Genomic DNA, 12,153 nt, shown 5'->3' with positions numbered 1-12,153 from the left:
GGTTCTGTACTAAAGCCACAGTGCAGGATACTTAGAGAACAACGTCCTGCTGTCTGTTGGCCCGCTACAGTTTCATAATGAACCGTTACACTTCTTAACGTCTCATTGGGGATTCAACCCCGCGGGTTAGGGGGTAACCCTAACCCTAACCCTAACCGGCTGTTTGTCGACTCAGAGAGGCCAACAAACTGTTTGCTGTAAACAAACAAACAAACTCTTTTCTGTTTTCTGTAAACAAACAAACAAACAAACTCTTTGTTTGCTGTAGGAACTTCCGCTGTGACTGTGGAAACAGGAAGTTCATGGAGCTGCATTGTAAACTTCACTCTGTGAGTTCACATCAGATTTAATGACCTTTCATTGAATGCTTCTGATGACTACCTGTAATCTGTGTTAATTGTGTAGCTTGTCCTAATAAATAGGGACTTGAACTGATTGTGTGTGTGTGTGTGTGTGTGTGTGTGTGTGTGTGTGTGTGTGTGTGTGTGTGTGTGTGTGTGTGTGTGTGTGTGAGAGACTTTCAGGAGAAGGACGAGGTCAACAGTCTGAATAAATACAGTCATAACTTCTTTGGAGTTTACTGTACCTGCAGCCGGCCGTATCCAGATCCAGACGACCAGGTGAGACACACACCTTTAAATCCTCTTTCTTCTGTCTGCTGAAGTAGAAGAGTCTGACGCTGCGTTCACTCTAAACGCAAAGCGGATTATTCGCTCCCCGTTACTCGCAGGGTCAATTGTTTATTTGCTTCATTCGCGCTAGATGCGCCAGTGAGGGGGAGGGGCTTATCTCCATGGAAACCGTTATCAACTAAGCCATTTATTGCCGCCATAAACCATGGACCTGACCGTCACCCTAACACCAGGTGTGCTCTGAGTCTTGATTCAATCTGTGTCCCCCTGTGATTGGCTGGTTTCTGTCCAGGTGGAGGATGAGATGATTCAGTGTGTGGTGTGTGAGGACTGGCTGCATGGCAGGGTGAGTCCAGGTTTCACAATAAAAGCTTCAGATGGTGTTACCTTATATCTATATATTTCATTAAAGTTCTGAGGACCAGATGTAACTCTGTTTCTACAGAAATAAGATGTTTGACATCTTTATTTATTTATTTCTGTATGTGTTGACAGCACCTGGGCTGTGTGGTTCCAGACTGTGTGGAGCTGCAGGAGATGATTTGTGAATCCTGTATGAACAAAAACCATTTCCTCTGGACCTACGCTGCTCACCTGTCAGGTACACAGTCCTGTTCATCTCACCTGTGTCCATTAAACAGTCTGGTTCTATCTCACCTGTCAGGTGACCAAATAGTTCTGTTCATCTCTTTCTTCCTGTGTGTTTGATGTTCAGTTCAGGTGAAGGAGGAGAGAGAGGCAGACCAGTCAAACACAACCCTCCCTAACAAAGAAGAACAGGTGAGAGGATTAAACTTTATTAAAATACTTGATTACATTACACCACTGCTTAAATAAGAGCACACCGTTTTCATAGATCTATTCCTTAGTTTTACACCAGATTCTTCTGGGGGGGCATGGCCCTGGACCCCCTAGAGGGTCTGAGGTCCACCTACCATACATCACTGATCAATGTGATCGATTAATTATTCATAATCTGTCAGGGGGATGAAGTCATTGAGCCCAGCTGTAAGCGAAGCCGTGAGGAGGCGGAGCCTAGCTGCAGACTGAAGCAGCTGCAGGCGATTGGTCAGAAAAGAGTCCAATCAGGAGCCGTGTTCTGGCCGTCAGGGTGGCGTTCCAAACTCTGCTCCTGTATCACCTGCAAGGTAAGATGCATCTGGCTGGGTTTCTATTGGCTCACAAACTGATGATGTAACTATGACATCAGTCTTTGTTCACTCAGGAGTGTCTGTCTGAATCCGGCCTCTGCTTCCTGTTGGACGAGTCCGACACCGTCCTCGCCTACGAGAACAAAGGAAAGACCAACGAACAGGGACGGCAGGGACACGACCCTCTGATGTCAGCGCTGGACCACCTGAACCATGTGCAGCAGCTCGAGATCATCCACGGTACACAACACTACCAGTACTACACTTAAAACTACCGGTGCTACACTTAAAACTACCGGTACTACACTTAAAACCACCGGTACTACACTTAAAACTACCGGTACTACACTTAAAACTACCGGTGCTACACTTAAAACTACCGGTACTACACTTAAAACCACCGGTACTACACTTAAAACTACCGGTACTACACTTAAAACCACCGGTACTACACTTAAAACCACCGGTACTACACTTAAAACTACCGGTACTACACTTAAAACTACCAGTACTACACTTAAAACTACCTTAAAACTACCAGTACTACACTTAAAACTACCTTAAAACTACCGGTACTACACTTAAAACCGCCAGTACTACACCTAAAACTATTAGTGCTGAACACAAAACTACCAGTACTACACTTAAAACTACCAGTACTACCAGGACATGACCCTCTGATGTCAGCGCTGGACCACCTGAACCCTAACCCGACACACAACAACTTAAACTATGTATAAAACTACAAGTGCTACACTCAAAACTACTAGAACTACATAAGAAACTACCGGTACTACACTTAAAACAAGTCCCACAGTGACAGCTGGATCTGTCGGCCATGTCTTTCAGGTTATAATGACATGAAAACTGAACTGAAGGACTTCCTGCAGAGATTCGCAGAAGATGGAAAGGTGAGTTAAGGACGGAAAAGTAATTTCTATTTTTTCTGACCTTTGACCTGCTGCTGACCCAATTCGTGCAGAGGAGCTTAAACTTTAGGTTAAGAACTTACATCGATAAGAAGTGAAAGGTAATTTGTCGGACATCTTTAAAGCTGTAGTGAAGTGGTCCAAACATTTGACTTCTGCTAAGCTAAGTGTGGAAACAATGTAAACATGGGCCGCTAAGTCTGTAAAGATCCCCAGAAGACTCCAAACGAAGGGAGGCAGCAACCGGACCGAGGCTGAGGTTAAGATCACCTGAGCTGTACCTGTTTGACATTAGCTAAGCTAGCGAGTAGCTAAGCTACGAGCTGAAGTTAAGATCACCTGAGCTGTACCTGTTTGACATTAGCTAAGCTAGCGAGTAGCTAAGCTACGAGCTGAAGTTAAGATCACCTGAGCTGTACCTGTTTGACATTAGCTAAGTTAGCAAGTAGCTAAGCTACAAGCTCAAGATGTCATTTGTCAGATATGACCAGATATGTTTATGTTTGACATTAATTAACAAATTGATGATTAGTAATATGACAGCGGGCTAATGTTAGCAATGTGTTTGTTTGACAGGTGTCATGTGACTGTTCTCTGATAGGTTGTGACTCCTCATGATGTCATGTGACTGTTCTCTGATAGGTTGTGACTCCTGATGATGTCATGTGACTGTTCTCTGATAGGTTGTGACTCCTGATGATGTCATGTGACTGTTCTCTGATAGGTTGTGACTCCTGATGACATCTCTGATAGGTTGTGACTCCTGATGACATCCGTCGGTTCTTCGAGCAGCAGAGTCGAAAGAGACGACGAGATGATGCCGGACGCTTTTACCCGACCTGAAGACCTTAAACCTTGAAATGACCAACCTTTCTTGATCTTACTTTTTTATCTTCAGTTTTCTTTGAAGCTTTCAGACTTCCTGTTTTTAATGTTTTCTGTCTCGTTGGTCACAAACATGTTGTTTATGTGTTTCCTTTTTAATGAACTAATTAAACTCCATCAGCTGAACATTGACATGGAGTCGTCATATTTCAGGATCAATCAACAGGACTGATTGATCATTGATGATGTAACATGAGCGAAATCAAATTTAAAAACAGAACATTCAGGAAACAAAATGAGAAGCACTGAGGTGATTAAGAATCACAAACAGAATCCTCTCTGTGTTCAAATGTTACTTAAGGTCTTTATTCAGGATTCATTTCAGATAACGACCCGCTGAACGTTTTCCTTAAAACACCTTTCAGTAACACCGACTAAAGAAATCATCCATCTGAAACTAAACACTGATTAAAGGTATGATCCCTTACTGGACGTGTCTATGATCAGAACCATGTCCGTAGCAAAGAACCTGTTGTATGAAGACATAACAAAGTGCTATTATCTATAAAAATACTCTACTTCTGTTCAATGAAAAACAAACCGTGAAACAAAGGCTCGCTAGAGTTCCTAAAAAGAGTCTTTAGGCTGTGGATGTTGTGTCACCGGATCAACACCAGGACCGAGTCCCGTGAGTTCAGCAGTCGGTCGCCGGTGACGGATCGAATCACAGAGAAGTCTGAGCGCCTCGTCTCGTTCTCACTCCCACCGCGTCAAACCAAGCTGCCCTAACGCAACGTTGGGCTCCTCGCCGCCGGACGCCGAAGCTCTGCTCATGTTAGTCTGCGACGGACCGGATCGAGACGGGTCACACTAACGAACTCCAGGACAAAAGACGGTTTGTGTTCCACGTGAAGACGGTTTGTGTTCCAGAGAGAGACACCTTCCAGAGAGAGTTTGTGTACCTAACCAGAGGTCAGGTACCGGTGGGTCACGTAGACCATCGTGGTTTAAGGGTTAACGGTGAGGGAAAGCCGGCAGGAGGCTCCGGGTCAGAGAACAGATCTGTGAGGAGAATTTGATCCGTCTCTGCTGGGTCTCCTGGTTCTGGTTTAGTATGAGACCAGGTGTCATTACATCGTCACATAAAGGTTTCGATCTACGAACACATGAGGTCACATGACTTAACGGTTGGAGACACCAGATGAAAACTTGATAAAGTGTTTATTATACGATTATGTGTAAAGTAAAAGAAGCAAAGAAATAAATGGTATTTAAGTATTTAAAAGTGTACTTATTGTAGTAAATTTATTTAGTTACTCTGTACGACGTGTATTTGTATTTATTATCACCGTGTATTTTCACAAACTGTCTCCTGGTGTTTTCTGACGTAGAAGAGATTTAAACCAGCAGCTCTGTCACCACCACCACCACCACCATCATCTGTTTGCTCTGCAGACGGAATCTAATCAGATGTAGCTGCAGACCAGCTGCTCTCTGTTTACTGTTAACATCAACATGTTCTGATCTCTGACTTCACTGAAACATAATCACATTTTACAGGAATCATTTTTGTTTGTTCCATAAAAGAAGAAAATGTCTTTAACAGATATTTGCAGAAATTTAATTTTGACATTTCAATGACGGTAAATAACCATAACTTAAGATGACATTAATCCGATGTTTTATTTACATAGGAATATATATATTTATATATTTACATAGGAACATGTATGTATGTATGTATGTATGTGTGTATGTATGTATGTATGTATCCTTATTTGTATCACTTTTATTACAAATACTCATTACATTTTAAATGTAGTTAGTTTTGTTTTACCAGGGAGGATCAGTTACTGTGTACAACCTGTATTTGTATTTATTATCAGCAATATCTAAAGATCAAAGATCAGAGATTAAGTTCTTTAATATCCAATATTATTATTTACTTAATAATTTTCTAAAATGACTAGTACTGTAAATGTGCAGCAATTTCCTTTAAATTCAAAGTATATTCTGTGTTAATATGTTGACTAGTTATTTTACTTATAGAAAACCACAACCTTTCAGGAAATCTCTGTCGGATCAACTAAATAAACGATCAATTGAATAAACTACATTTATAACGATCGGACTTAAATGTTGTTTGATGTGTTTCACGTTTTTCTACTTTCCGATATCATTAAAAAATCTAGAGATTCTTTAAAATTGACATTTGATCAGTGTTTGTCTTTGGTTTAATTGTCTTTTTCAAACATTATGTAGTAGTTAGCCCCGCCTCCTCTTACTCCCCCTCATAGCCCCGCCTCCTCTTACTCCCCCTCATAGCCCCGCCTCCTCTTACTCCCCCTCATAGCCCCGCCTCCTCTTACTCCCCCTCATAGCCCCGCCTCCTCTTACTCCCCCTCATAGCCCCGCCTCCTCTTACTCCCCCTCATAGCCCCGCCTCCTCTTACTCCCCCTCATAGCCCCGCCTCCTCTTACTCCCCCTCATAGCCCCCCTCCTCTTACTCCCCCTCATAGCCCCCCCTCCTCTTACTCCTCTTACTCCCCCTCATAGCCCCCCTCCTCTTACTCCCCCTCATAGCCCCCCTCCTCTTACTCCCCCTCATAGCCCCGCCTCCTCTTACTCCCCCTCATAGCCCTGCCTCCTCTTACTCCCCCTCATAGCCCCGCCTCCTCTTACTCCCCCCCCTCATAGCCCCCCTCCTCTTACTCCCCCTCATAGCCCCGCCTCCTCTTACTCCCCCTCATAGCCCCCTCCTCTTACTCCCCCTCATAGCCCCCTCCTCTTACTCCCCCTCATAGCCCCCTCCTCTTACTCCCCCTCATAGCCCCCTCCTCTTACTCCCCCTCATAGCCCCCCCTCCTCTTACTCCCCCTCATAGCCCCCTCCTCTTACTCCCCCTCATAGCCCCCTCCTCTTACTCCCCCTCATAGCCCCCTCCTCTTACTCCCCCTCATAGCCCCCCCTCCTCTTACTCCCCCTCATAGCCCCCCTCCTCTTACTCCCCCTCATAGCCCCCTCCTCTTACTCCCCCTCATAGCCCCCCTCCTCTTACTCCCCCTCATAGCCCCCTCCTCTTACTCCCCCTCATAGCCCCCCCTCCTCCCCCCCCCTCATAGCCCCCTCCTCTTACTCCCCCTCATAGCCCCCCTCCTCTTACTCCCCCTCATAGCCCCCCTCCTCTTACTCCCCCTCATAGCCCCCTCCTCTTACTCCCCCTCATAGCCCTGCCTCCTCTTACTCCCCCTCATAGCCCCCTCCTCTTACTCCCCCTCATAGCCCCCCTCCTCTTACTCCCCTCATAGCCCCGCCTCCTCTTACTCCCCCTCATAGCCCCCCCTCTTACTCCCCCTCATAGCCCCGCCTCCTCTTACTCCCCCTCATAGCCCCCTCCTCTTACTCCCCCTCATAGCCCCCTCCTCTTACTCCCCCTCATAGCCCCCCCTCCTCTTACTCCCCCTCATAGCCCCCTCCTCTTACTCCCCCTCATAGCCCCGCCTCCTCTTACTCCCCCTCATAGCCCCCTCCTCTTACTCCCCCTCATAGCCTCCTCTTACTCCCCCTCATAGCCCCCTCCTCTTACTCCCCCTCATAGCCCCCTCCTCTTACTCCCCCTCATTGCCCCCCTCCTCTTACTCCCCCTCATAGCCCCCCTCCTCTTACTCCCCCTCATAGCCCCCCTCCTCTTACTCCCCCTCATAGCCCCCTCCTCTTACTCCCCCTCATAGCCCCGCCTCCTCTTACTCCCCCTCATAGCCCCCCTCCTCTTACTCCCCCTCATAGCCCCCTCCTCTTACTCCCCTCATACTCCCCCCCCTCCTCTTACTCCCCCTCATAGCCCCCTCCTCTTACTCCCCCTCATAGCCCCCCTCCTCTTACTCCCCCTCATAGCCCCCTCCTCTTACTCCCCCTCATAGCCCCGCCCCTCTTACTCCCCCTCATAGCCCCCTCCTCTTACTCCCCCTCATTGCCCCCTCCTCTTACTCCCCCTCATAGCCCCCTCCTCTTACTCCCCCTCATAGCCCCTCCTCTTACTCCCCCTCATAGCCCCCTCCTCTTACTCCCCCCCTCTTACTCCCCCTCATTGCCCCCCCTCCTCTTACTCCCCCTCATAGCCCCCTCCTCTTACTCCCCCTCATAGCCCCCTCCTCTTACTCCCCCTCATAGCCCTGCCTCCTCTTACTCCCCCTCATAGCCCCCTCCTCTTACTCCCCCTCCTCTTACTCCCCCTCATTGCCCCCTCCTCTTACTCCCCCTCATAGCCCCCCTCCTCTTACTCCCCCCCTCTTACTCCCCCTCATTGCCCCCTCCTCTTACTCCCCCTCATAGCCCCCTCCTCTTACTCCCCCTCATAGCCCCCTCCTCTTACTCCCCCTCATAGCCCTGCCTCCTCTTACTCCCCCTCATAGCCCCCTCCTCTTACTCCCCCTCATTGCCCCCCCTCCTCTTACTCCCCCTCATAGCCTCCCCTCCTCTTACTCCCCCTCATAGCCTCCCCTCACACCTCCTCTGCTTCTTCAGATCAGTCACACTGAGCAGTTCAAAGTGAACAAACAGTAAATTAGAAGAAGCCAATTAGAGTCCAACAGGTGTTGCTTAGTGACGATGATGAGCGTCATCCTGAGGAAGATGGGACGTGTTTCTGTGTCGACTTTAACTCGACCGAAACAAATAATGAACGAGACGAAGAAGACGATCTACAGCAAACCTCCGAGAAACAAGATCGGAGCCGCAGTGAGTCTCCTTCTGTCTCTCTGTCTGTCTCTTTATCTGTCTGTCTCTTTATCTGTCTGTCTCTTTATCTGTCTGTCTGTCTGTCTGTCTGTCTGTCTCTCTGTATCTGTCTGTCTGTCTGTCTCTTTATCTGTCTGTCTCTTTATCTGTCTGTCTGTCTGTCTCTCTGTATCTGTCTGTCTCTTTATCTGTCTGTCTGTCTCTCTCTTTATCTGTCTGTCTCTTTATCTGTCTGTCTGTCTCTCTGTATCTGTCTGTCTGTCTGTCTCTTTATCTGTCTGTCTCTTTATCTGTCTGTCTGTCTGTCTGTCTGTCTCTCTGTATCTGTCTGTCTGTCTGTCTCTTTATCTGTCTGTCTCTTTATCTGTCTGTCTGTCTGTCTGTCTGTCTCTCTGTATCTGTCTCTCTGTATCTGTCTGTCTGTCTGTCTCTTTATCTGTCTGTATCTGTCTGTCTCTCTCTTTATCTGTCTGTCTATTTATCTGTCTCTTTATCTGTCTGTCTGTCTCTCTCTTTATCTGTCTGTCTCTCTCTGTATCTGCCTGTCTGTTTCTTTGCTGTTTCTTTGCCTTTGTGAACAATCTTTTTTCCCCGTCTTTTCTTTTGATGAAGACGAAGGACAGTTTGTTTGTTTTTGTTTGTGGATTTTTGTAATTAACCCGTAAAACTTTACCGGTTAGGACGAGTTGTAAAACATGAAGCGCGTCTGTTTCAGACCATAAGTTCATACGTTCATTATGTTCATACGTTCATTAAGTTCATACGATCATATATTCATACATTCATGCTTTCATACGTTCATATGTTCATATGTTCATACGTTCATATATTCATATGTTCATATGTTCATACTTTCATACGTTCATATGTTCATATGTTCATATGTTCATATATTCATATATTCATATGTTCATTACATTCATACGTTCATTAAGTTCATACGATCATATATTCATACGTTCATATGTTCGTACGTTCATTATGTTCATACGTTCATATGTTCATATTTCATACGTTCATTATGTTCATAGGTTCATATGTTCATAAGTTCATACGTTCATATGTTCATTATGTTCATACGTTCATAATGTTCACACATTTATATGTTCATACGTTCATATATTCATACGTTCATTATGTTCATAGGTTCATATGTTCATACGTTCATACGTTCATACGTTCATAATGTTCATACGTTCATATGTTCATTATGTTCATATGTTCATACGTTCATTATGTTCAAAGGTTTATATGTTTATATGTTCATATGTTCAAACGTTCATACGTTCATACATTTATAATGTTCATACGTTCATATGTTCATTATGTTCATATGTTCATACGTTCATTATGTTCAAAGGTTCATATGTTTATATGTTCATATGTTCATAGGTTCATACGTTCATTATGTTCATAGGTTCATAGGTTCATATGTTCATTATGTTCATAGGTTCATATGTTCATAGGTTCATATGTTCATACGTTCATACGTTCATTATGTTCATATGTTCATTGTGTTCATATGTTCATTGTGTTCATATGTTCATATGTTCATAAGTTCATACGTTCATACGTTCATAATGTTCACACATTTATATGTTCATATGTTCATATATTCATATGTTCATTATATTCATACGTTCATTAAATTCATACGATCATATATTCATATGTTCATTATATTCATACGTTCATTAAATTCATACGATCATATGTTCATACGTTCATACGTTCATACGTTCATTATGTTCATACGTTCATAATGTTCACACATTTATATGTTTATTATGTTCATACGTTCATAATGTTCACACATTTATATGTTCATATGTTCATATGTTCATATGTTCATAGTTTAAATGTTCATATGTTCATATGTTCATATATTCATACGTTCATAATGTTCACACATTTATATGTTTATTATGTTCATACGTTCATAATGTTCACACATTTATATGTTCATATGTTCATATGTTCATATGTTCATAGTTTAAACGTTCATATGTTCATATATTCATACGTTCATTATGTTCATACATTTATACGCTCATTATGTTCATTAGGTTCATTATGTTCATTATGTTCATACGTTCATTATGTTCATTATGTTCATTATGTTCATTATGTTCATACGTTCATTATGTTCATAATGTTCATTTATACGTTATATTCATACGTTCATTATATTCATACGTTCATTAAATTCATACGATCATATGTTCATACGTTCATACGTTCATACGTTCATTATGTTCATACGTTCATAATGTTCACACATTTATATGTTTATTATGTTCATACGTTCATAATGTTCACACATTTATATGTTCATATGTTCATATGTTCATATGTTCATAGTTTAAATGTTCATATGTTCATATGTTCATATATTCATACGTTCATAATGTTCACACATTTATATGTTTATTATGTTCATACGTTCATAATGTTCACACATTTATATGTTCATATGTTCATATGTTCATAGTTTAAACGTTCATATGTTCATATATTCATACGTTCATTATGTTCATACATTTATACGCTCATTATGTTCATTAGGTTCATTATGTTCATTATGTTCATACGTTCATTATGTTCATTATGTTCATTATGTTCATTATGTTCATACGTTCATTATGTTCATAATGTTCATACATTTATACGTTCATATGTTCATATGTTCATTATGTTCATAGCTTCATTATGTTCATACGTTCATTATGTTCATTATGTTCATACGTTCATACGTTCATACGTTCATATGTTCATACGTTCATACGTTCATATGTTCATATGTTCATTATGTTCATACGTTCATTATGTTCATAGGTTCATATGTTTATATGTTCATATGTTCATATGTTCATATGTTCATTGTGTTCATTATGTTCATAGGTTCATTATGTTCATAGGTTCATACGTTCATACGTTCATACGTTCATAATGTTCATACATTTATACGTTCATATGTTCATACGTTCATTATGTTCATATGTTCATATGTTCATACGTTCATTATGTTCATATGTTCATATGTTCATTATGTTCATACCTTCGTACTCAATGCTAGTCCGCCTGGTCCTGGTGGACTGTGCATTGATCCATAAAACACTTGACTGAATGAAAGGTGGTTTATCAATACAGATTTATTGATTGAAAATGTTGCTCTAACAGGTTTACAGAACAAACAGATGAATTACTTCATATACATTTTAGATTCATCAATAATCAGGCAGAATTAACAGTAACTGTTTTTATTGATGATCTATTTCCTGTTTCCGTCCTGATGATGTCATGTGATTTGTTTTTTGTCTCACAGCAAAGTTTCTTGGTCATGTCGGTGTTTGCAGCGGCCATGTTGACTCCAGCTGCTTGGATCCTTCATCACCTGCCACAGTACCGCCAGCGATCCAAAGAGACGCCTAGAGCCTGATCTTCATCTTCTCCATCCTCGTCTTCCTCACTACAGCTGGAGGAAGTTTACTCATCAATATAGTATTTACTGTAATCAATAAATGTGTCATAGATTTGATCATCATTATTAAACTTGAATCATTAAACAAAGTGAAAACATTAATAAATGTAGAACAGAGTTGTCCTATTTCTCTCCTTACGATGTCCAGCATGTAGTCTCCTCTCTCTGCTCAAAAACATCACAGATCAAGTTGTTCTGAAGTTTGTACAAACAGGAAGTGTTTGTGTGTTTGAAGATAAAATAAAGCTTCAGTTTGTGTTTGTTTAGTTTGTTCTGCTGGATTGAATGTTGGTCAGTTCCTGTTTGAGAACCTCAGTTCCCACAGAGATGGTGTAATTAAACCTAAGAGGAAGGAAGACTGACATCTTCATCACTATCATCATCATCATAAACAAAA

General features: G+C 42.4%; 1 protein-coding gene across 2 annotated transcripts in view; it reads left to right on the top strand.

Annotated features, from left to right (window-relative positions):
* The window catches only part of LOC129107111 (putative E3 ubiquitin-protein ligase UBR7), a 6,534-nt gene extending 2,790 nt beyond the window's left edge, over positions 1-3,744 (top strand). For both annotated transcript variants that reach the window (XM_054618487.1, XM_054618488.1), the window contains 9 exons: positions 269-329; positions 525-620; positions 925-978; positions 1,128-1,233; positions 1,348-1,412; positions 1,616-1,780; positions 1,858-2,023; positions 2,633-2,694; positions 3,466-3,744. In XM_054618487.1, the coding sequence (XP_054474462.1) occupies positions 269-329; positions 525-620; positions 925-978; positions 1,128-1,233; positions 1,348-1,412; positions 1,616-1,780; positions 1,858-2,023; positions 2,633-2,694; positions 3,466-3,555 (865 nt within the window). In that variant the 3' untranslated portion in view covers positions 3,556-3,744. The remainder of the gene's footprint in view (positions 1-268; positions 330-524; positions 621-924; positions 979-1,127; positions 1,234-1,347; positions 1,413-1,615; positions 1,781-1,857; positions 2,024-2,632; positions 2,695-3,465) is intronic.
* The last annotated feature ends 8,409 nt before the right edge of the window (positions 3,745-12,153 follow it).

Source organism: Anoplopoma fimbria, chromosome 18, assembly GCF_027596085.1.
Source record: "Anoplopoma fimbria isolate UVic2021 breed Golden Eagle Sablefish chromosome 18, Afim_UVic_2022, whole genome shotgun sequence".
In the NCBI taxonomy this organism is placed as follows: Eukaryota; Metazoa; Chordata; class Actinopteri; order Perciformes; family Anoplopomatidae; genus Anoplopoma; species Anoplopoma fimbria.
Note: the sequence above shows the minus strand (reverse complement) of the source record. Positions and strands in the feature narration are given on the sequence as shown.